This window comes from Lagenorhynchus albirostris, chromosome 5, assembly GCF_949774975.1.
Source record: "Lagenorhynchus albirostris chromosome 5, mLagAlb1.1, whole genome shotgun sequence".
In the NCBI taxonomy this organism is placed as follows: Eukaryota; Metazoa; Chordata; class Mammalia; order Artiodactyla; family Delphinidae; genus Lagenorhynchus; species Lagenorhynchus albirostris.
In genome coordinates this window covers 20,533,686-20,559,442 of record NC_083099.1, presented here as the reverse complement: position 1 = coordinate 20,559,442, position 25,757 = coordinate 20,533,686, and the positions used below count along the sequence as shown (strand labels likewise).

Below are 25,757 nucleotides of genomic sequence, written 5' to 3'. Positions count from 1 at the left end.
TTTCTCTTAAAAATAAATCATAGATTCCTTAAATTATTTAAATCTGTGATGTCTAAATTTAATACCTGGGCAGTTGGATGAACTATCATACATGTCACTAAGGACCATGCTCACTTGTTTTTATGGCAAAAAATGTCATAGTATAAGAAATAGACAAAATCCATTTGCATTTAGAGAATTTTTATTAAAAAAGGCTTTTTCTTTTTAAGATAATCTGCAGATTCTAAAACAAAATGTTAGGATAAAGGACAAAATCACAGTTTATAGTAAGGGAAATTGCTGAACTTGAGAACTCAAATTATTATAAACAAGAATTTCTTCCCTCCAATTTTAACAATTAAAGAATATGACAGAACTGAAAAATATGAGTAAATGGTAAAATTTTATGTTATTTCCTAGGTTTATTCTTATTCTGATTAAAAAAAACAACAAATCTAAAACAAATGTATATAAACCTCTAATTAAGGTTCCAAGAAATCAGAATTTCAGTGAACTGCTATGTATGCTGTCTCGACTATACTTTGATTCTTCAGATCATCTATCAAAACCTCTCTTGTAGCAAAATATAGGTGATTTATCTGGTGAGTTTTAGGTTTTCTCCTCCAGAATATTCTGCATAGGGACGAATATTCAAGGTTTTTGTTGATTTGTTTTGTTTTTCTCTGTACCTGTTAGTTCACTCAGACTCAGCTTCTGAGTTCAATCTAGTGTCTGGATCATTTTTCACAGCCCTTAGAGGATGCTTTGGTCAAGTATAGACATAGAACATACATCCAGGAGAAGAAGCTATTCTTTGAATCATGATCTAGTGCTACAATTTGGAGGAGAGCTGAGTGGGAAAGTATGGCCTCGTTGTCCAAGAAAACTATGAACTTACTAGGTACATCCTGAACTCCTGGGTGCTTTTCATTCTTGGTGCTGAGAATGACGTTCCTCACTTCTGTGCCTAGTGCTGTGCTCTTGGCTTGGAATGTTCTCCCAGACATACACTTCCTGGCTTTGACCCCACCTGGCCTGGAGGACACACACTCATCTCAGGTACTGTTATCTACTCTCTAGGGGTTCTGACTTCCCACCGTAAATATATTTAATTCTTTCTCTTTTTGTTCCTTCATGTATATTCTTTTATCATGGCACCTGTAAAACTAAATTGCACCTGTTTTGGTGAGTGGCATGGCCACAATAGAAACTGGGGCTTTTTCCATGAGTTCTGAATATTCCTTACATCCCACATGCAATCAAATTCCAGGGTTTATCAATTACCCTTCCATACCTTGCTTAGCAAGACTCTGTATGTTCCAGCCCCTGGCCACTTTTCCTACTGCAGCTCAAACCTCTCTTCCTTTGTTTTAATATACTCCAACTGCCCTGGCTTCCAGCATTTCTCAAACTTGTCCAGCAGCCTATTGACTCAGAGCCTTTGCACTTGCTTTTCCATCTGCCTGGAATTCTCTTTTCCCAAATATTCTTATGAATTGCTGCCTTATTTCCTTTTGCTGTTCAAAAGTAACAGCAGCTTCATTTCTCTCTATTTTTTTTATCTTGAATTATTTTCTTCATGGTTTTTGGGAATATAAAGTTTTCACCCTCCTGGGAAATAACTGCTTGTTCATTATAGCAAAGAATAATAATCAAAACCTGGGCAGGAATACCTTGGAGATATGGTGGGTTCAGTTCCCAACCACTGCAATATAGCAAATGTTGCGGTAAAGTGAGTCACACAAATTTTTTGGTCTCCCAGTGTATATAAAACATATGTTTGTACTATATTGTAGTCTAATAAGTGTGCAATAGCATTATGTCCAATAAAACAATGTATATACCTTGATTTTAAAATGCATCATTGCTAAAAATTGCTAACCATCATCTGAGCCTTCAGCGAGTTGTAATCTTTTTGCTGGTAGAGGGTGTTGCCTCAGTGTCTAGGGTTGCCGACTGTTCAGGGTGGTGGTTCCTGAAGGCTGGGATGGCTATGACAATTTCTTAAAAATAAGACAATGAAGTTTGCCACATCAATTGGCTTTTCCTTTTACAAATGATTTCTCTGTAGCATGCCATGCTAGCTGATAGCATTTTACCCACAGTAGAACTGCTTTCAAAATTGTAGTCAATCTTTTCAAACTCTGCTGCTCCTTTATCAACTAAATTGATGTAATATTCTAAATCCCTTGTTGTTATTTCAACAATCTTCACAGCATCTTCACCAGGAGTAGATTTCATCTCAAGAAACCACTTTCTTCGCTCATCCATAAGAAACTTCCTTATGCTCCTTATCCCTTAAAGTTTGATTATGAGATTGGAGTAGTGCAATCACATCTTCAGGCTCCACTTCTATTTCTAGTTCTCTTGATGTTTCCACCACATCTGCAGTTAATTACTCCACTGAAGTCTTGAACCCCTCAAAGTCATCCATGAGGCTAGGAATCAACTTCTTCTAAATTCCTGTTAACGTTGATATTTTGACCTCTTCCCATGAATCATGAATGTTCTTAATGACTTTTAGAGTGGTGAATCCTTTCTGAAAGATTTTCAATTTACTTTGCCCAGATTCATCAGAGGAATACACTATCTGTGGTAGCTACAGACTTATGAAATGTATTTCTTAAAGAATAAGACTTGAAAATTGAAATGCCTTCTGATCCATGGGCTGCAGAATGGATGTTGTGTTAGCAGACCTGAAAACAACATCTATCCCATTGTTCATTTCCATCAGAGCTCTTGGGTGACCAGGTGCATTGTCAATGAGCAGTAATCTTTTTTTCTGAGCAGTAGGTCTCAACACTGGGCTTAAAATATTCAGTAAACCATGTTTTAAAGAGATGCACTGTCATCCAGGCTTTGTTGTTCCATTCATAGAGCTCAGGGTGAGTCGATTTAGCATAAGTCTTAAAGGCCATAGAATTTTCAGAATGGTAACTGAGCACTGGCTTCAACTTAAAGTCACCAGCTGCCTTAGCCCCTAACAAGAGAGTCAGCCCGTCTTTTGGAGTTTTGAGCCAGGCATCGACTCCTCCTCTCTAGCTGTGAAAGTTCTAGATGACATCTCCTTCCAGTATAAGGCTGTTTTGCCTATGTTGAAAATCTGTTTAGTGTAGCCACCTTCATTAACGATCTTAGCTAGGTCTTCTGGATAACTTGCTGGAGCTTCTACATCAGCACTTGCTGCTTCACCTTGTACTTCTATGTTTTGGAGACAGTTTCTTCCTTTAAACTTCATGAACCAACCTCTGCTAACTTCAGACTTTTCTTCTGCATCTCCCTCACCTCTCTCAGCCTTCATAAAACAAAAAAGAGTTAAGGCCTTGTTCTGGATTAGGCTTTGGTCTAAGGGAATGTTTTGGGTGGTTTGATCCTCTGTCCAGACCACTAAAACTTTCTCCATATCAGCGGTAAGGCTGTTTTGCTTTCTTCTCATTCATGTGTTCACTGGAGTAGCACTTTTAGTTTCCTTGAAGAACTTTTCCTTTGCATTCACAACTTTACTAACTGGTGTAAGTGCCTAGCTTTCAACCTACCTCGACTTTCCACATGCCTTCCTTGCTAATCTTAACCATTTCTAGCTTTTGATTTGAAGCGAGAGATCTGCAACTCTTCCTTTCACTTGAACACTTAGAGGCCATTATAGGGTTATTAATTGGCTTAATTTCAATATTATTATGTCTCAGGGAAAAGGGAAGCCTGAGGAGAGGGAGAGAGATGGGAGAACAGCCTGTCGGTTGGATCAGTCAGAACACAAACAACATTTATCGATTAAATTTGTCATCTCATATGGACTCTGTTCATGGTGTCCCAAAACAATTAACAATAGTAACATCAAAGATCACTAGTCCCAGATCACTACAATAAATAAATAATAATGAAAAAGTTGGGAATATTATGAGAATTACCAAATTATGACACAGGGGCATAAATTGAGCAAATGCTGTTGGAAAAATGACACCCATAGACTTGCTCAACATAGAGTTGCCACAAACCTTCAATTTGTAAAATATACAATAAAGTGAAGTGAAATAAAATGAAGTGTGCCTGTATTAAGCTTGTTTAATCAGTCTGACTGATTACAAAAGTGCACACACTTCTGAAGGGAAATCAGCAACATCCCCTGCAATCAACTCCTGAAAATCAGACTGAAAATCAGATAATCAGCAACAGCTTCCATCCAGTGAACAGATGTCTGAGAGTCAGCCAGTGAGCAACAGTCTTACTCTGGTAAACCTGCTTCCATAGCTAAAGCCAATACTCCAGATTCTAAACTCCACACTTTTCCAAAACCCTTTGTAAGTTCTCTGCTTATAAACTGTGTCTTATAGGCTCAGCCCTCCCTTGCCTTAGCAAGAAATACATTCAGTTTATTATTTTAGATATTGAGTGATAGACTCTTTATTAGTATTTATGATCACCTATAATTACATGATATTTTTGTTCCCTGTTGGTTTATTATCTATCTGCATTAGGATGCAAGCTCTAAGAGGGCAGGTACTTTGTTGCTTTGTTCACTGCTGCAACTTATTGATGACATAGGTGCCTAGCACATAATATGAAATTTACAAGTATTTGTCGAATGCATCTTTAGAGTAGGAATAATGGCCACTTAGCATAATATCCCCACTGCTAATACAGTGCCTATTACACAGAAGTAATTCCATAAAGTATTATTTAGATGAATGAATGAATTCATTGTCCATGCAAGTTTCAAAATATTTGTTAGGGATATCTTAAAGTAAACCAGAGATTACTCAGATCTCTGTGGGTCCATATAGTTCTCATAAACTCATCTCTCTCTCCAGAGATACACTAGATGAAAAGATGCCCACCTGGCTATTTGACATTTCCTTTTGGAAGACTTAGAGGCATTATTGGTTTAATGTGTTTAAAACTGAACCCACACTCTTTCTTTACCACCAAACCAGATCCTCTTCTAATGTTCTCTCTGTCACTAAATGTTATAGGCCAGAAATCCCCTTTCTCCCTTGAACGTCCGTTTTCAACCCAGCATCAAGTAAGGGTGATTTTACCTCCCAAATATATCTTGAATCTGCTGACTTCTCTCCCTTTACATGAGCATCACGTTAATCAGAGCTACCATTAGCTGTCGTCTAAACTACTTTAGTAACACTAATTGGTCCATGAGCACCTTCTCGAGGCCTCTCACCAATCTAATCTTTCATCAGTCAACTCTCTCCTTATAAACTTTTATCAGATGGTTTGCTAATAGAACAGAGTTTAAAATCTTCAACATGGCCTCCAGACTCCATTCATTCTCATCTTGTACCACATTCCTCTTCATTGTCTAAACTTGTGTCACTGGCTTTCTTTAAGTCACTTGAGATTATCATGTCCTCCTTTTCCTCCATCAGAAAGCTTTGCAAATGTTAGTACCTCAGCCTAAAACATTCTTCCTCCTGCTCTGACTTATTCTACACATATTAAATCCACCATCATTCCCTCACTCCCTGACCAAGTCACATACCCCTACCTTACTGAGAACCTTGTCTATCTCCTGTAAACACTTCTCATGTTGAAAATCTAAGTTCTGTTTGTGTCATTATTGGATTAATAGCCATCTCTTTAACTAAACTGTAAGCTTCATGGGGCGGGGGCACTCTATTTTGGGCATATAGGAGGGAGTCAAGAAGTATTTATTACATTAATAAAAAAATGAATGAAAGGGAAGAATTTGAATCTGGTCAAGACTTTCCCAGCATATTTCAGAGTAAACAGGGTTGGAACCTGTGTTCTGAGAGCGTAGTGGGCCAAGGAAAGACAGTGAGGAAAAATGTCATTCTAGAGCTGCTTTCTTTTCATTAAAATTTTCACTGAAAAGCAAGAGTCTCCCTAGTCTTTTGTGGACTCATGTTTGGTGGTAAAGACAAAAGTGGTGCATAGAAGACATTCAAAGATCAATTTCATCTTTAACAAAGAAGGAGAGAAAGGATGGGTCCTAATCTGTTGGAGTGAGCAAATACTGTAGCAGGTTTTCATTTAATACGGCCAACTTTAAAATGAGTGTTATATTCTAAGAAGGATTTTGATTCTTGGGGAGTCTCCATTAGATGTAGGTATTAAGTAGCTCTTTTCACTAGTTTTAGGGTTCATTTAAATATTTTAAAAATCCAAAACATTGTCATATTAAAAGGCAGTATTTACAAATGGTGTTTTCTTTCTCCAATTCTTGCCTCACTGTGAAAGTCTCAACCACTGCTGTGCTGCTGTTGTAACATGAGTTACAAAAATCTTTCATTTTGGAAATCAAAGTGAAGGACAAGAAAAAGCCCTGAAAGCAGGATCATCTTTAGGGAGAACATTTGGGACATGGAGGGCAGGGTAGCATGGGGAAAGAGAGGTTGCCAGGCAGCCTTCCACATACTGCTTGATTTTTCTTTGTTTTACTTCGTTTTGTTACCCCACCAGAAAGTCACAGCAAACATAGTGTCTGGCATGTTTGTGTAACTCTAAAGTAGAGTCTATATGCTGCTTTGCTTAAAACAAATTTGTTTCCTCATTTTGAAAAGGGAGAGGACTATTGTCATTCATAAAAAAAAGATTTTTCTTTTGAATGGACTTTGGAAGCGTGTGGACAACTAGACATAGTAATCTGGAGGACTATGAAAACATTAACATGGAAGGCGTTAATTGGTTGAATTGGCTGTGTTTCCTGACATCTGTATTTGCCTCATGTATTAAGGCTTTGTTTCTTTTTGTTTGCTTGTTTTTAAGGCCTGGAGTTGTCTATTTTTCAGAGCCTCAGATCCCTTTTTTGACTGAACTTCTACTGCAAATAGATAAAATTCCTGCTCTATACCACTGCTTTATTGATACTAACTTAGAAGTCTATTAATATGCTTATTTAAATCCCTAGCATGGGTATATATTTAAAACATGCTTTGATTTGTAAATATTATCTTTTTTATGGAATGTAACTGTGCCTTTTGCCACTAGAACAAATTGATTTCATCTATCTTCCATCTCACCTTTAAATGTGTTATTTACCCAAATTTTAGCTTTTCCAACATAATGTAAAAATGTCTCACTACAATAAGAAGATTAATAAACAAAGTAAAAAAGACTATTTATGAAAAAATACTTTAGAAATCCAGTCCTTTTGATTAGTAACCAGCCCTAGTACCAGAAAAACTTCAAAGTGCTCTCTAAACATTGAATTTTCATCAGTGATGCTGCAAGCCTTAGCTCTCATCTTTCATGCTTACCATGCAATAACTTCAAAAGGATAAAAAGAAAGAATGGTAATCTCTCCAAGCGACACTCTGCTAAGGCCAGTCATCTTGTCTTTAGCTATCATGCATTCACAACCAGATAATTGCTTCATTACATTATGCTTTAATAAATATAATAATTAACATTTTGTTACCAAAAAAAAGCCAATACTCAAGCCATTCAGAAATGAAATCCAGAGCCCAGGGGATTTCTAGAAGAAAATGAAAAAGAATTAGCATCAAATATAGACCTCTTCAAAGGGAAAGAGATCATTTAAACTTGTCTTTTACTTACTGAAATCTGTTCTGCATATTTTATTGTTTTTGTCATCTTGCTTGTTATAATCCAGCTAGCGAATGTTCAAAGAACATAAAATCCTACAAATAAATAAATGGAATATGAGTGAATTTACAAAAAGGCAACAAGAGTCTCACATGTAAGCTTTGATTACATAAAGCAATTATGTTTCCCAGTGGTGCTCCAGGAACAGGTGATTTATCAGTAGGAGAGAAATCAAAGTTTTTCGCTTCATGACACTTAGATGTCTAATTTACAGAGTACAAGTAACTTGGAAACCTTATCTGAATCAACATGGTATCACCAGTCAAATTTGGGGTGATCAAGACTTTTTAGAATTAGATTGTAGGGCAGTCTGGGTCAGCGTGGGAAGTTGTAATAGACTCTGACCTTTAAACAAGAGGTAGACATATCATTATGGACTTTGTGGTCAGTAACTCGGCAGTCATCTGAGGAAGTATACCAGAGGGAACTTTGGCGGGGAGGGGTCAGAGTTGTGTGTTGTGTAGTGGTAGCCTCAAACAAGAAGAGACCAATAATAAGATTACACTTGTGAATTTTGCTGTTTGGATCGGGGAATATCCTCACACCAACAGCTTTCTAAAGATCTCTCACCACAAGGTAATAAAATGGAGACAGCAATAAAGACAATTCTTGGTGACAAATTATCTTAAAAGCTATATTGTCCAAAAAAGTGCAAATATTTTATGATATTATGGTAAAAAGGAAAGGAAAAGCAATGGATAGGAGCTGTCTGATAGTCTCAGTGAGTGTGTTTCTCCCTCAGACACTGGAGTTAAAAAGTTATCCTTTCAGATTATTTGGATGTTATCTAGATCAGTACTTCTTCAGTTTATAGGCATAGGGAATTGTTGACAGTGCATTTTTGCCATCAGCTTGTTACATAAAATAGGTCAGTAGGGCAGATTAAAGATAATCTATTTTTAATATAAATATTAAGAAAGGGGCTTAAACAGGCCAAATTAAGGTTTTGGGAAAAGGGCATGTGTGTGTGTGTGTGCACGCGTGCGCACCTTTACGTGCATGCACGCACATTATCGCTGGCATGTTTGGTGTCGAAATGCAGAAATCATCAAAAAATAGAAGGGGTGAGCAGGAAGTGGCAAATTAAAAGCCTTACCAAACACGTAAGGAGAGTGGGAAATTGAAAAAGTATTAGGTGACAGGCAAAATTGACTGGACTTGGTTAGATCTGTAGATGAAAACGGGAATTGAGGGTAAGTGATGACTTAGTAAGTATAGAAACCTAGCTCTCTACGTATTAATTCTATGTCTACCAATGATAGGGAATGAATAAGTTAAAATAGTTTCTCTAAGCTGCTGGAGAAAAAAATCCTAATATATATATATGGTTTTTTGTTTGTTTTTTTGGCTGCACTGGGTCTTCATTGCTGTGCACGGGCTTTTTTCTAGTTGCAGCAAGCGGGGTCTACTCTTTGTTGTGGAGCACGGGCTCTAGGTTCCCGGGCTTCAACGTTTGTGGCTCATGCGGGGGCTCAGTAGTTGTGGCTCGCGGGCGGTAGAGGGCAGGCTCAGAAGCTGTGGTGCACCAGCTTACTTACTTCGCGGCATGTGGGATCTTCCCGGACCAGGGATCAAACCTGTGTCCCCTGCATTGGCAGGTGCATTCTTAACCACTGTGCCACTAGGGAAGTCCCCTAATATATATTTTTAATTAAACTCTAAGTATCCATCAGTGATGTCACCGGGGAATTATTTTTAGTTAATATAATTCCCAAGTGTCTCTAGAAGAGACTAAGTAAATAGGACCATTTTTTTTTTCCCCACAGCAGCACACGTTAATATCACCATAAGATTAGGATCCTAAAACCCTGAAGAATAACAAAATATGAGAGGAGGAATGTACGTTTATTTTATAATTCCATGAGCTTTTGTGAATGCACTGAAGATGGTAAGCAATGAGGGAGATATCAGAAGGAAAGTCAGGAAAACCAGCCCAAAGGCCAATACCTTTGGCACTGGTATTACTTGACTTCTGTTCTCCTATCACCAATCTAGAAGAAAATGTTTTTTAATGAAATTGGAAGTTGACAAGAAAGGACAAAGACATCTTATCTTTGTACTAATAGAAACTGATACATCTTAACTCATCTCTGCCTACTCATGTATCTATGTACATATTGGAAGGGCAAGAAAACAGTACTTTTCACATTCTGAATATCACCTAACTCCTTGGTAAGCTCTTAAGCAGTCCTGAACTTTACACAGGATAAATAATATGATATTTAAGTTTAAATATTTTTCAGTGAAAGTGAAAATAAGCCAAAAGTCTAAATTAAAGTTGAAAGAGAAGGATAACTCATGTTTCGAGAAATGATGAGTAGGATGTTGACGGGGTATCAATCCTCGAGGAAGAGGGGGTATGAGGGCCACTGGAGGACACCTGCCTAATAGAAATGCAGGCTTGTACATTCTGACTTCTGAAGAATGTTGGCCCCAAACTAACCTTCTATGATTAAACTTACTCTTTGGAGTAAATGCTGTGTAAAACGGGATTGGCTCTATAATAATCAACAAGGGAAAAGGAAAGAAATAAATCACCTTTACTCTTTAAGACTGCACTTACAAAGAGAAAACAAGCGCCAATCATGGCTGCTTTGACTGTCACATCTAGATCTGCAGGAACGTGAATTCCAAAGTTGTCAGCATTGGTGAAGACATCGTTTACGAATCCTGACCAGTACTTTGAAATCTTCCCAATTGTAAGCTTTTCGTTAATGGTCTTCACCTTTGAGAAGAAAATAAGAAGTTGTAAATTTGAAGGTGATACAGATGGTTTTACATTTCTTCATATATTTACTTCATGAGAGATAGGAATTATTTTATTCATCATCTTTAAATGACAATTCGATGGTACTCATTCCTTTATATAAGCATAGGTTTGTAGATTTAACTTTCCAGTTTACTCTTCAGGAATTTTGCTTTTCTGACATTTTTTAATCCATTGTAATTCATTTATTTATTTTTTTTCTTTTTGTTTTTGTATGCAGATTGAGAATTTAATAGCCTCAAGTAATTGAGGACAGGCTACCACAAGATGGCAGCAGGTACATAGTCTCAATTATATGGTCTAACCATGATTCCTTTACCTGAAGTCCAGATTTTAAATCTGAATTCTTCATCAAAAAAGAAAAATATGTGAAATATTTTAGAAGAAATTTTTTAGAAAAAAATAATTTCTAAGTACAATTTATAACCTTTTAATTTTTATTGCTAAGATTTTATAATTACTAATATGTTTAAATATTATCAGTCATTGCTCAATTTCATTTTTATATTATACTCAGATATTTACTAGGTCATTCCTTTATAACTAACCCTAAGTCCTATTTTTCATTCGAAAAATTCTCTGGGCTAATGTACCACACAGGAAATTCAGACTAATTTGACATCAAAAGTCTATAGTTCTTTTTAGCTAGAAGGAATCTACAGTTAAACTTTATCCACTATTCATTTGCTTGCCCTGTTTCTCATTCAAAGGCTGAAAGTGATTCAGTATAAACTTTCACTTTCTGTATGGGAGTAGAGGATAGAAAATAGAGAAAGTTACTTAGGCCATGTCTATACCATGACAATGAATAATGAAACTCTTAAGCTCTCCTCAATCATAGGGCATATTTTTATCCTTTACTCTTAGGAAAGTTATACCAAGTCTTTTTGGCGTGGGCTGGAGTTATGACAGCTCATTTTGCAAAATGTACATTGTCTTCTAGGTGAATAATGTTCCCTGAAATCCTGCAACCTTAATGTCTTATGTGGGATATACATGAATGAATGGACTGAAATGAAATGAAATGAAAAAGAAATACATACTTTAAATTAGACTATATCCTCTAGGAAAACCTGTTAAGATAGTTCACATTCTTACACATTGAATTTGCAAGTAATTAGTGTTTTTTAACATTCAATTTACACAAATATGTTTACATGAGAATAGATTGTTTTACAAAATGAAGTTAGCAAGTCTTATGAGCATAGCTTTTGAATTAATGGTATTTTAATGGAGTGTGCTCTTGAGATCAGGACTGGATATGTTACCACCAGGGATGTAGGAAAGAAGATGTAATTTTGGTGATTCTGAACTAAATATATTTGCTTTATACCATAGGCACTATATTCCACATAAATCAAAGTTTTGTAGTATGTTTTAAAAAAATTCTTGAACTTACTATCTCTGGAATTATGAGTTATTATTGGCATGTACAATATTACTTGTTACATTATTTCACAAATACATAATTTTCTAAATTTATTTCAGAGATGTTTCATGATTTGAACATTTTAAAAATTGAATTATGTTGCAAAAAATCAGGACCTAAGTGAAAACGGTCCTTCATTTTGTCAATCATACCTCAAAATCCACATCGCCAAAACAGCCACATGTTGCACAAGGACCAACAATTTTCAAAATATCTTCTTTGTCTGCGTTTTGGATTGCGAATTTAGGCAGAAAGGGGTCCCACTTCTGTGCAACATAACCAACTATAGTACCAGGAGGGGCTTGGATTTCTAACTGTAAGAAGAGATAATAAAATAAGATTTCCTAAAGTTGTTGTATTTTAATTTTAGTATAATGTCAGCTTACTTCTAAACAGTATATAAAAGCTTCTAAATATCTGCTTTTATCTTATACTGGTTTTTTTTTTATAATTTATAGAAACAAAGAAATTCACTATATAGATATGTGTTCTGCATTATGCGCTAAACGTCCATGTCTTTGATCTTCCTTCCCTAAGGAGAACCTATCCCAAAGCTGTTTTCTGACCCTGGGACACTGGCTTCTTTGCCATTTTGTTCCAAGTACAGTAATTGATCAAGCATTGAAGATGTTTCCATCCCCTCTCAGTTGTGGCCACAACACACATCTATTTTTAAGTGTCACTTACTGATTATTATGGACTTTTTTCTCTTTGGATTGCCAACTTCTAGCTTCTCTGTGCTCAGTTAAAAACAAATGCTTCTTGCAGAGTTACACACCAATTTGATTTGTTTCATTTTGTCCAAAGTGTTAAAGACTAGCACTTGCATTTTCAGGGCTGACTTTAGTATTTTACTCCATCATCCTTTATTCCCCTGATTTCTTTATTGTCCATAATATTCTATTTCAACATATTTATGTAACCAAATCAAATACTTTGTAAAATAAGCTGGAAGTGGGTGAAAATGATGAACATTGTTTGCTTTTAGATCAAACCAGCGCTCATCATCTGATCTCCTTTTGTCTTTCCTTATTTGTTAAGTTCATAGTCTTATGTGCATGTCTGTAGTGTTTTCAGATGGACAAATGTGGTTTCAACAAGTCTTCTTAGAATTATACAGATTTGTTCTAGGATAACTTTTAAAGTAACTGATGTGATTTTAACCAAATTAAAAAACATATTAATCAGTATTAGGATGCATCTTATGGTTAAGTTATATGACATGGAGCTACTTTGAAATAAAACATCAATTATCAGAAATTTTCAAATGGGCATATATTCTGGATTATACTAAGTTTAGCATCTTGGGGCATATTAGATCTTGAATATCCCCAGTAAAAGTATAAAAATTCTTGGGCTCCGTATATAAGTACCTTAGCAATCCTATCACTTAGCCAGGTAATTGCCTATAAATGGAGAATTAGCTTCAATATATATTGTGAGAAACTTCTCTAATTAAGGAGAGTTCCATATTACTATTTATTTCCCTTTGTGCTAAGTAGACTATTTATACATAGGTCCTCAATAGAGAAGCTTGGGCTTGAATAAAGACACCTGGATCAAGTTCCATTTATTGTATCTTCTAGATGTGTGATCATAGGTAAGCCACCTCCACTCTCTAAGTCCCAGTTTCCTCAATTGCAAAATGTAGAGAGTAAAATCTATTCCTTCTAACTTATAGAGGTGTTATGATATCAAAAACATCAAAGTAAGTATATTTTCCATATCAACTTAGCTGCATCATGTCAATGAAAGTTATTACTATAGATCTATTCGTGATGAAAATCTATTATATATTAAAAATATAAGAATCAGATGATTCCTCTAGAACAAGAACATAGTCTTTGCTAAACCTTGAAGTCTGTCATAAATGGGTCAATGGAACCTGAGATTCTGTACTAAAAATAATACCTACCCAAGAGAATACTTTAGAAGAGTTTAGTATCACTCAGCACTCCCTGAACTTTGCACTGATAAGAGAAGAAAAAGGGTAGATTTGCTTAATGGTGGAACTTATAGCTATTACAATTACGTGGCTAACACAGAGATTCAGGAGGATGTGTCTCATTTACATGATGCATGAGCTGTCGTTACCGATTAACATCACAGAAGCCACTATAGTTTTTGGTTGGAAAGGAAAAAAAATTTAGTGAATCACCAAATCCTCAAGCTGTTCTGATCCTAAAGGAGCAACATTCTAATTCAACCAATTGAAAGGTTAATTGCCCCATATCTCCAGATGAATGCCATTTATTTAAGAAATAATTGCTGATCTTTCCAAACATGGAAAAATACAAGCACACCCAGAGCCAAAGACTAACCTCTTGTAGGTAGCAAGGGCACCAGCAGCTGTTACACCTCAAGGGCCTGTTGACTGTAATCACCTCTCGACCGGAGTTATCGGTGATCTTCAGAGTGCAAGATCTCAGTGTGGAACAGAAAGTACGATTGAAGCAGATGCTTTCCTCCACTGCAAAGTAAATTCTTTGTCCCAAGCTGTTTTTAATCTCATATTTGTTGGAGGTCTCAGTGCCAAGTATCACTAATGGAGCAAAAAAAATAATTATCAAAATCATGCTTATTGCTTACTATCAGAACTTTATATGAGTAAAAATTGTTGTGTTATTAAAAGAAAACAGAGTGTGTGATCAGTTATTAAGTATATGGTATCTTATTCAGACAAATCTACTTCTGTGCTCGAAATTTTGAGGATTTAGGCATAGAAATCAAAGTAAACTCTGAGAACAAAGTTGTGCAATTACTAAATTTTGATTACAGATATATGACCTACTTGGACACATATAGTACCACTTTTCAACTAGGGAAGCAACGTTGTAAAGAAGAATCAAATACTCAGATAATAATTCTATCACTGTTATGGAATTTACTGGGACAACTCACACTGATAGTAATGATTTTGTCTAAAATCTCTATCTGCTATTATATCTACAGCTGCATGCTATCTATTACAATTTTGACATATCTTAGTTAAGGACAAAAATACTTGATTAATTTGAATTCAGTTAGTCATCATTGTAAATTTGTGTATTGTTAAATGATTTGCCTATTTGACGAATCACTGACACTATGATAAAACATATTTTGTTTTGATGATTTTTTGTTATTTAGTCTCAACCTTGATTTCCATGTCTGAAATTACAGTATTAAGAAAATTTAAACTATTAGCAGCCATGGAAATGACCAAATAGTTTTTATTACTTTAAGATTAAAAATAATATTAGATTCCTAGTGACAATATCATCAAAGACTTGGGGAGTTTTATGCTTTTATGTTTATCTATATCAGACTAATAATTTTACCTTCAATATTTATTTTAAAAAATAAGCCTCGTGCTCTTTTTAATCTATCTTAAACATTTAACTTTATCATTTTAAAATATTTAGATGTAAAGAAACTTCTGAAACTTAAAACATTTCAACAGTTTTAATAATTACAGAATATAATATACTTACTTCCAAGAAGCTCCACCTGCTGGTGTATAATTATCAGGTCTAACTGTTAAAAGACGACATAAAGGAAATAAAAAGTATTACATCACAGGTCTTTGAAAACCTTTGCAGCTATTACTATTAACCTGTTTACTAGACTACCTGAAATTAGATGATTTTCATGTTCTCTGTGAGGGAAATGGTTGAAAACAGCTCACATTTTATAATGAAAAAGAAGTTAACATGGTTTTTATTCAAGTAAAATTTAAAAATTACAAGAACCCTGAAAATTTCAAGGCAGAATTGCCCAGAATAACATTAGCAACTGTGATTAGCTCTGTGTTTTTTTCTGTGGTAATCAGATAAAAGTGTAGCTCTTGGAAACAATATCTTTGAGAATATTTTTAAACAATCTGAATAAGAATGCCTATAAGATTTTAAACCTCTCTCTCTCTCTTTCTCTCTCTTTTTAAAAGAAATGAACCAAAATGAAACAAAACAGTAATGACCTGCATGCATGGCCTCTCCACTCAGCCCTATTACTCTACTTTCACTCTGTCATGCAGTAACTCATTCCTCACAGTGATGAAACGTCTTTGTTAAAGCTGAAAAAAGCTATTCTTTAAAATTTTCTCATTCACATCTTCCTTTGAACTAGGGGAAGAAAACCCAGAAATCCTGCTGATGCCAGCAAAGTACCAATTTAAGCAGAAAAGAGTTAAGCCACTAAATGCATGACACATTAAAACTTGCCTATGTAATTAGAAATGAAGTTAATTTACAGAGATAAAGTAGCCACAGTTGAGGAGTGACTTATTAAACAGAATACAGTGCAAACTGCTTTTTAAAGGAAATATTTAAAATATGTTCTTAGAGTGAATTTTATTTGTGTATGTTTTCATTTTGATATTCAATACTTGAGGATTCACTAAGGTAAAATCACTGAGTGCAATGCTGATTATTACTTTTTTAAGTGCTTCATTTTCTATCTTGCCTTAAAATTTTCTTCACTTTATTCTCCCTTCACATTAATATACTCACTGATAACTTTTAAATGAAAGTAATCAATACTAACAGTTGGAATTGATTGGGCATCACAAACGCAGAAAATATGACATTACCTTATTTCCTTCACTCTCCTTGTATATCCTGAGGTGGAGGTAAAAACTAATATCATTTCTTCTATTTAAGTCTTATTATTGATAAAAGTACATGTGACCTCCATTTTAAGATTCACAAAAATATTTTTTCCAAAATTTATGATTTAAGATATTCTAAAACATATTTTAACAACTATGACAAAGTTTTTTAAAAAAATTTGAATCGGTCTTTGTTGTGAAGTATTGTTAGTTCTGTTCTCCTCTTTTGAGGAAAATGGAGAGTTGAGGAAATAGAAGGGGTAAGCTTCAAAAGGACATGCACGATTATTAAGCAGTGGATCTATGTAGGAGTAACTTAGAGATAGAGAAGGAGTATGGGGGCAGAAGTTAAGTTTGAGTTTAGGAGCTTTGACTATTTGTGTCATGGATCAAGTTTTCAGCCTTGAAATTTAAAGACTATTGGTTGAAAAGGGAAGTTGTACCTCTCTAATACCTAATAATAGCAGTTGTTTATTTAATGACTACCATGAGGTAGTCGCTGTGCCAGATTTTTTGACGCTGTGTCTGATTTAATCCTCACACACATCAGAGAACTAGATATCATTCCATTTTACATGTGAGGAAACAATCCCGGAGAGAGAAAGTAGTTTGCTCAACGTCACAGAGCATGTATCAATAAGTGGTTAGACTGGGATTTGAACCCAGGCAGTAATGCCGCTGATTTTGACGTGCTCTTTACTCTGCTGTACCACATCACTAAACTAATCTTAGGAACTGGGAGAAACAATTCTTAAGTGATGCTATGGGACTTCTGAGTACCTTTCCTCCCTATTTACTCTTATACTCACCCGTCCTCTGTAATAACATTTGACTTAATCTACCTCTGTGGGCAAACGTCCTGGATTTGAGGGTCTTGGTTTTGGTTGTTCTTGTAGTTTCCTTTAAATCGCCCCAGGCCACTTATAAACCATGGTCCAAAAGAACCCTTTTCATCTTTTGCTATTAATTGATGAACTGGGAATTGTTGGAAAGTCTAAAGAGATTGTGTCATGTATTCGGGTGTCAGGGCAAGTAAAGGACTCCTGAAGTATGAAAGGTATAGAATGGAAACCTAATTACAGCCTTGGATATGTAACTAAGAATCAATTCTTATGTATAATTTATCAGGTTTACAGGTATCATTGATTCCATTTAATACATGTAGCAAAATAAATGTGATCTTTACATGTGTCCTTGTAGACTTTGATTCACTACTCTTAGCTATAGGTGACTAAATTATAAATAGTTATCCTTTGACGCTTATAGGATATAATGTTATTGACTATTATGAACATGTTAATCCATCTGGAAAGAGAATGTATTGGTTTTATTCTTAAGTTTAATCTACATGAACAACATTTATATATGCATGTCTAGACATATAAGTATGTGCATGTACATATGTATGTATACACACACACACACACACACACACACACCGCTTGGGAGTTTATTTTCAAATTATTAATGGAAACATGATTTTCAGTAGTAGTCATTGGATAGTCTTGATTAAAGGAGAATAGATGATATTTTTTTAAATTTTACTTTGAGTTTTTTAACTTAGAAGGATTTTTATTAAATATTTTCCTGTTTGTTTATTGAAGCATGTACTATTTTCAAATGTTCATAGTTTTATTTAACCTTATGGTTTTAGATAAAAGTTAACTCATAAAATTCTTTATATATATGTTTCTTAACAAACTAGTAGTATTAAACTTCCAAAATGTGCATTCATCCTTTTCTATACGCACCACTTTAAAGCAAATTAGTGTTCTTTTAGTATAAAGATTATAAATTTTCTTTCCCTTTGAAGTAAAATATCCATCAATTTGTGGCATGTTTTTGTTTTCTGAAAAAGATTGCCAAAGGTGTACGTTTGGAAAATTGACTTCATTTTAGAACTGCAGCCAACGGGTTCATATCTCTATCAAATATGAAAAAAGTGTATTCATGTCAAGCATCTGGCTCCGGGTGTGTCATCATTCATGGATGGAAGAAGACTATGTGATGACCATATGTGATCATCAAACCTCAGCCCTCTGGCACTGGTATATCACTTTTATACTCGGCGAAACCTTGTCTGACAACATTCCCAAACGGCTTGCAGCAGTTAATCAACTCTAGTCAGCTATTACAGCTGATCCTTCCTGCAGATGGAAGATGGTAGGTTAGCCTTTCCAGCTCTTTTACATATCTCCCTGAGCTCTCCAGTCTCTAAAGTACATTTGTCTGCCAGTGGGTTTCTGGAGAAGGCATCTGCAATTATAAACATTTTCCCGGGAACATATGCTGCGTGCAGCTTAAACCCTATCAGGCATAACAGAAATCTCTTGCACCTTAAGGGAATTAACACAGAGATTTGATTTTGATAAAGGAGATAGACTTTATAGTTTGAAAGAGTGCCAAACAAGCTGAAAATTGCAGCAGATGTGCTGACATCTCAATATTAGTGTAAGTGTATTTCTAATCTTTTGTAGGATAAATACAAAAGCAACAATAATATACATAAATATCAATTGCCATTTATGTGCCATAGAATTCAGGTGATAATATTTCTTGATTGATTTATTATAAGGCTTGAATCATTGCTTACCCTCCAATGACTAGAACAGTGGCTATACCTAATGATAATATGATCTTTCAAGCAAATTGGCCTGGAGATGCAAGAGCATCAGAAGACAATGCTGACTTGATAGGCTGATTTTCTCTTGGATTTCCATCCACCTTTTTGAGATTCAGTTGAAGATGTTGAGCTCTCAGCTCATTGCAGAAGTCTCTCCTGAGTACTTTGATCTTTAACAACGTTTCTCTTCTCTGTACACCTGCGCAAATTAAAATTGTGTGCTTATCTGGCTCTAGTACCCAGCCTTGCATTTTTTGTCATCGTTTTTTGTCTTTGCCAATGAGGTTGCAGAACGTTTGGGTGAGAGGGACTAGGTTTTATACCATTAATGTGCCTTGATTAAGACAGGTACTCAATGTCCTTAATTAAATAGCTGTAGGTGACTAGACATATTAGACAGTTTCTCCAGGCCAAATGTGCTGACACCTTGAGCAATGAGCAGTAAAATGATAAGTGTGCTAAACAGCTCAATCGAAAATGTTTAGTGTTCTTCCTCTGACAATTAAATAAGGAAATTAGAAGTGACCATAAAAGAAAAATGTTTCTTCCCAAATAACAGAAATAAATAAAAGACAGATTTTATAATTTCATGATTTATAATGCTTTTCTCACTTCAGTAAGTTATTTGTTGAAGTTCTTCAGCCTTGATTGAAAGGCAAGAAATCAAGTTTATATTCATTTTAAGGGCAAACACTTAGTAGAAATAGATAAAAGCACCTGGCTTAAATATTCTAGACCAGGAGGGAGACTCCCTGGTGGAGGGGGACCCCGCTGCCACACTTGGTTCCCTGGATTGGAAGGTGAGATGTGAAGGTCGTGGTCTGGGTCTGAAGCTCCCGGAAGAAAACCAGGCAGACTTCTGCTTCTTTGGTTCTGTGCATCTGCAAGAGAATGACCATCCCAGTCCGTATTTAAATGTAGGCCATCTTGTTTAGTTTGTCTTATAATATTTGCTTCCTCTTAATTCAGAGGGTAGAGTATCTCCCACAGTAGCCTCTCACTGCAGTGCCCTTTCCTTCATTTTTCCTACTCACTGTCAGCACCACTTGACCCCGAAGCCAGAGATAAAGGACTGTGGAAGACTACCAGAGGTAGTTGTGAGAAAAGTTGGATAATTTGGGCAAAATAAATGATTTTAGAAAGTATATTTTTTGAAGGCAAGTGAAACTTCTATTCAAAGAGCTAAAAGATTATACACTGCAAAAAGAAAATCAATGGCAAAAGAAACTAGATGTTCTCTACTCATAAAAGGATAACCTTAGACATAGGTTTTAAATCATAACTATGACTTTCAAGCATATTCTCCCTTCCTCAAATATTATGAAGGTGCCTCATAATTTCCAAGGATATTTTGTCTCTTTTTATCAATCATACTGCTATGGCTAGATGTAATTCAGGGCCCTTATACTTTAACCTGCACCAGAACCAGCTGGGGGGCTTATTAAAACACCCATTGCTGGGCCACACTCCAGACTTTCTAATTCTGTGGTTGGAGTGGGTGTGGAGCTTGAGAATTTTGCATTTCTAACTAGTTCCCAGGTAAACTAATGCTGCTGGTCTGACGATATATACTTTGAGAACAAATGGGAATATTTGTAACTAATTTATGAGCTTCTTAAGGGCAGTGTAATATTTAATTTAGCTTTGATTTCTTAGTGTTTGGTATAAAAGCATCCGAAAAAATTTTGACAGTATGAATCCCTTTGTAGCTCACCCAAAATTACAAATGATAAAAGAATTACAGAGTTCTAAAATGTTTGGCTTTGATTTTTTAATCACCTGTTTATATTATATTATATTATTGCCAGGTAACATTGTTACTGTTTCAATTATCTCTTCGATTGAAATTCGGAGATTTGCTATTTATACTGCCTTAGTCTGGAGCCTAATATTATGCATAAGACATGTACGTGGTGCGTGCAAAATTCTTCTTCTTCGTTAAAAATATACTTTATTGGGCTTCCCTGGTGGCGCGGTGGTTGGGAGTCCACCTGCCGATGCAGGGGACGCGGGTTCGTGCCCCGGTCCGCGAGGATCCCGCATGCCGCGGAGCGGCTGGGCCCGTGAGCCATGGCCGCTGAGCCTGCGCGTCCGGAGCCTGTGCTCTGCAACGGGAGAGGCCACAATAGTGAGAGGCCCACGTACCGCAAAAAAAATATATATATATATATACTTTATTACCTTTCTACTATTATTTTTCCCTTTTCTTCTCACATGAGTGCCATTTGGCTGTCTCCCTCATTAGATACCATTATTTCTTTCAAAGACTATCAGTGTTTTTACTTCTCATCTTTATTAAGCCAAATTGTCAGAGTTCTCACATGTGCATTCATTTCGTTTACACTTTGCTGTTTTAGCTTGAGTGTAGGTATGGAGCAAGCAAGGTTCATGACGGGTGTTTTCAAATATCAGAGAAGCCATTATGAAGAAAAGTAATTTAGACTATTTTAAAAACCTATGGGGCTTCCCTGGTGGCGCAGTGGTTGAGAGTCCGCCTGCCGATGCAGGGGACACGGGTTCGTGCCCTGGTCCGGGAAGATCCCACATGCCGCGGAGCAGCTAGGCCCGTGAGCCATGGCCGCTGAGCCTGTGTGTCCGGAGCCTGTGCTCCGCAGCGGGAGAGGCCACAGCAGTGAGAGGCCCGCGTACCGCAAAAAAACAAACAAACAAACAAAAACGATGAATGGGAAGGACAAGGAAACTGGCTCTGGATTAATATGAGGAAGAAATTTATAACAGATGCACAAAGATTTGGATAAGCACTCATTGTACATATACTAAAATTGGAGTGACAGCTATATAATTCACAGTAGATGAGCATGGTCTCTCTTCAGCACTGATACCCAGGTCCATGTAATATGTGTTTGTGAAGTGGGAGGAGGTATTCTTCTGAATCTTTTGAACCTCTACAAAATAAATCTGAAGAAAGGACTGATTTTCCTTTGGAGATTATAAATTCCTCTTCATTCATTTCTTCTCAAGCATAGCCTGGGTGAGCATCTGAGAGGGATTAAAAAAGCCCAAGCAAACCTGGTGAAGGAACACAGGCACCTAAGGAGTGGTCCTTTGGACACTGACATAAACTGTTTCTAGTAACAATTGGCTCATTAAAGTCATGTGTACATTTAGTGTTAATGAGGGACATTAATTGCCAAATGATTCATTTATTCATTTAACAATAAGGTTGTGGGAAGAGACCAATATGGATTTCTAAGATTATACTGGTCTGTGACATTTAGAATTTGGACATGCTTTAGGGGTAGGAATGAATGGAAGCAAACCTGTCATTTGGCCCCATGAAAAGAGAGCTCCACACTGATAATATTATAACAATTTGCTTCCCCAAAGGCCCCCATCCTGAACTTCTCTCAGATTTGGGGCAGACACAAAGGATATAGACTTTAGAATTCCTCTTGCTCTTAGCCCTTCTCGAGAGCTACTAACTGAGTAAACTGAGAGGAAGACTAGATAACACCATGTAAAATCTGGGAGAGGAGCAAATGGCCCCTACCGCAATAACAGCTAGAAAATAATAAAAGGCAACAAACATCCTTTCTTTGGCATTAGTGCCAAAAACACTGTTGTCATTGACTTTCAGAGAAGCAGAGACAAAATTGTGATCTGGGGAAAACTAGTTCATAATGATAACATTCAGAATAGTGGTTCATCTTGGGAGTGGAGGTGCATGGCTATTGACCAGAAAGGGAACTTTATGAGGTGCCAGAAATGTTCTGTATCTTGATCTTGGTGGTGGTTACACAAGTGCATCCTGATTTTTAAAATCATGGAGCTTAAGTTTGGTGCCTTTATGCACTTAACTGTACACATGTTATCCTTCAGTTAAAAAAAATGTGTAGGGATTAATTTCTAATAATAGCTGATAGAAGACTTTTAGATTCTCTCTCATTGCCAGTTTTATTGTTGAAAAGATTAGCAAATTACTCCAATTTTATCTTGTAAACTATTTTGCTGTGACAAAACGTGGTAGATTCTTGAGTGTCTGGCAAGTGGCTCTACATTTCTGACCCAGGTCTTTAGGTCCTTAGATGTCATGGCATTAAGAGATGTTAATGCACTGGGGCCCAGAGCAGGTCATGTCCAAAGTCTTTACTGGGGAGTAGAGGCTCAGTTAGAGACTGCTGGGATCACCATTCTGAGATCACTTGCTTTCTCTTCTGGGATTTCAGCTCACATTGGAGCAGCACAGCCTCTGAAGACCTAAACCGAAGGAAGCTTCTGTTCAGTTTAGATCATCCTGGAAACTCCTGTTTTTCTCAAACTTAAAATCTGAGACCAAGCTGTTCTTAAATTGTGTTTATTTATACTAAACCAGGGGACTCCAGACCACACAAATATTTCCTCAGTTCTAATGGCATCCAGTATCCAGACTGTCCTTTGATTTAGTGGTGCTGATTGACCTTCCTACAAAATGTGTGAAATGTCTAATTAGCCTGTATTCCCTGGAAAAATGCTAATTGCCAATACAGTTTCATGGGCCAGAAAACATCATGACATTATAAATAATGTTTTTAAATATATTTGAATAAAACTCCACAAAAATATTTTAGGTAAATAATGATGATAAACCAACTTGCCCCCTAAAACCAGATTTCTAATTCAAAAAGAAACTTCATTTTTCACTTCTTTTAAGTAGTATAGGGTCTCTCACAGATGTTTTACCCACTTCATCTGTTAAATATTTTGAGTGAGATGGAGCAAGAGTGTTAGTTTTCTACCATAAGTTTTGCCTCTAAGTTTAGTCTTGAGCCCCTATCATTACTGAACATCACTGCTTTTTTGGTAGATTAATCGTATTTTGATCATAATATTGCTTTCTAGTCACAAGTTTCTACAGAGACTCAGACCACCAAATGAAGAAGGAACTCCTTTGAATTTCTATCTGGCTTTGAATTTCTATCTACTCTTTTAAAAATGTATAACTAGCTTATAAATATTTCACATACTCTGCAACTCTTTACCTTACAGGCTGCAGTTGTTGCTGTAACTCTTACTTGATAAAGTGATGAAGTGTTTTGGACTAAGTCTTAGTGTCAGTCTTAAATGAAAGAAAGAACTTGCCAAGATTTTTTTGTCTGTCTTCAAATATAAAAATGAAGTACACATGTATTAAAATTCATAATTTTGATGTTTCACGTCTATATTTTACAATTTGTTTGAGCTTTCCCAGTGATACTCAGGGACTGGTGTATGCTACATGTTGACAAAAAGTGAAAAGGTTACTTCCTTTGTTCCAAATTAAATATCATCCAAAGTCTATTTTGATAAAGGAAGCAAATAAGCATACATGTTTCTCTGAATGGATCATTAATTTAATTTAGGATATTTTAAATTGTGAACTCTATTATCCTATTTGTAATTAGGTTAAAAGGTTTCCACCAATTATACTAATCATAATTCTTCACTTTCATTATAGCCTAGAGTTTAATGGTTTCTTCTGATAATGGAATGAAAACACATTATAATTTCATTTTTATATCATTTCACAAATATTTTTTGTGAGATTGCAACCCATTACCTAAAACAAGCACATCCCTTGTCTTCTGAGAAGTTCTTTAAGTGAGACAACACTAATGATATTTGCAGTTTTAGGGATTTGAGGAAAACTTACCAGTTCCCCCTCCCAAAGTCTTTAATCTGCTTGCTTAGTTTCTGTTTGCTTTTTAGATATAATTTACCATCAAAGAAATTTTGAAAGATTTTTGCTTCATAGTTCAGAAATCTTTACTTCTAGTCCATTAAATTTACTAGGATTTCCTGAAAACACATGTTTAATTCTCTATAAGAAATGGCTGTATCACATATTTTAAACAACAAATGGGAAATTTTTAAATATTGAACTGTACTTTAACACTTTTTAACTTATGTGTGAAAAGTTTTCTACAAATCCCTTGAAACTGGGAATATCAACTTGTCTTTGTGTTTGGCATTAAATATTCCCATTCTAAATTTTATTCTGCAGCTTTTCACATCAAGTCACTAGGTTTATATTTATGATAACAAAAACACTTTTTGCATCTTAACTTTTACATTCTATCAGATAGAGGGTTTTTTAAAAAATGTAATGCAACATGCTCCTTGGAGTTCAAAGTTAAAAATTCCAACGTTGAAAAGCACTAAATGACAGGTTTTAAAGTATCAATCTCACCGATTGTAACACCCTTAGAACTGTGTATTTTCAGTCATAATATAAGGAAAAATTTATTAGCTGCCTATATTTACTCTTACCTTTAGAGGCCATGAATATGCTGAGTCAGTTCTTCAAAGGCATGCAGGTTAAAAGAAAAGGCTCCTCTTGCAGCAAAGAGAGAAACACAGCAGGCATAAAACTTCAGAGGGTATCTGTATACTTCTTGTCAGCTTACAAATACCGGAGGAACGGAGAGCCTTGCTGTTTCCAGAGTGCTGTATTTTATCATTTTGAACAACAGGGGGAGACAAAGCTATCATCAAAAGTAAACACTATTCAGAAACCATCATCCCACTTGATGGCTGAAGGACCAATTTCAAAATAATAAAAACCAGGAAGGAAAATATACAACATACAACATTCATTTTTATGGGCCTTATTTCCACTTAGTGTTTAAAAATTACTTCTTGGAATATATATTTTTGCCCTCACTACTATAATAGAAATATTCTACTTTTCTAATTTCTAGAAATCTCCTGTACCAGAGTCTGTGATAAAACATTCTTATCACATGTAAGTTTCTGACAGTTATAAATAATTTTTTTTAAATTTTGAAAATGTTTGAACGGCAATATTTTTATGTTT

At 35.7% G+C, this 25,757-nt stretch overlaps 1 protein-coding gene and 1 pseudogene across 1 annotated transcript; both read right to left on the bottom strand.

Moving 5' to 3' along the window:
- Positions 1-1,871: 1,871 nt before the first annotated feature.
- On the bottom strand, positions 1,872-3,620 carry LOC132520394 (tigger transposable element-derived protein 1-like; annotated as a pseudogene).
- A 3,889-nt stretch (positions 3,621-7,509) lies between these two features.
- Positions 7,510-25,264, bottom strand: PLSCR5 (phospholipid scramblase family member 5). The gene is made up of 7 exons (XM_060149147.1): positions 25,211-25,264; positions 19,682-19,845; positions 15,227-15,269; positions 14,075-14,295; positions 11,906-12,067; positions 10,121-10,282; positions 7,510-7,592 (listed from the first exon to the last, which is right to left on the bottom strand). Exons 1-7 carry the CDS (start codon positions 25,221-25,223, stop codon positions 7,554-7,556), a joined length of 804 nt encoding a protein of 267 aa, XP_060005130.1. The 5' UTR covers positions 25,224-25,264; the 3' UTR covers positions 7,510-7,553.
- Positions 25,265-25,757: the final 493 nt, after the last annotated feature.

Excerpts from the sequence above, each read along its gene's own strand:
- PLSCR5 (XM_060149147.1), bottom strand. Across the intron at positions 15,270-19,681 it reads GTCTAGAATATTTAAGCCAG|TTAGACCTGATAATTATACA; the intron begins GTGCTTTTATCT and ends GTCTTTTAACAG. Across the intron at positions 10,283-11,905 it reads TTGGCGATGTGGATTTTGAG|GTGAAGACCATTAACGAAAA; the intron begins GTATGATTGACA and ends TTCTTCTCAAAG.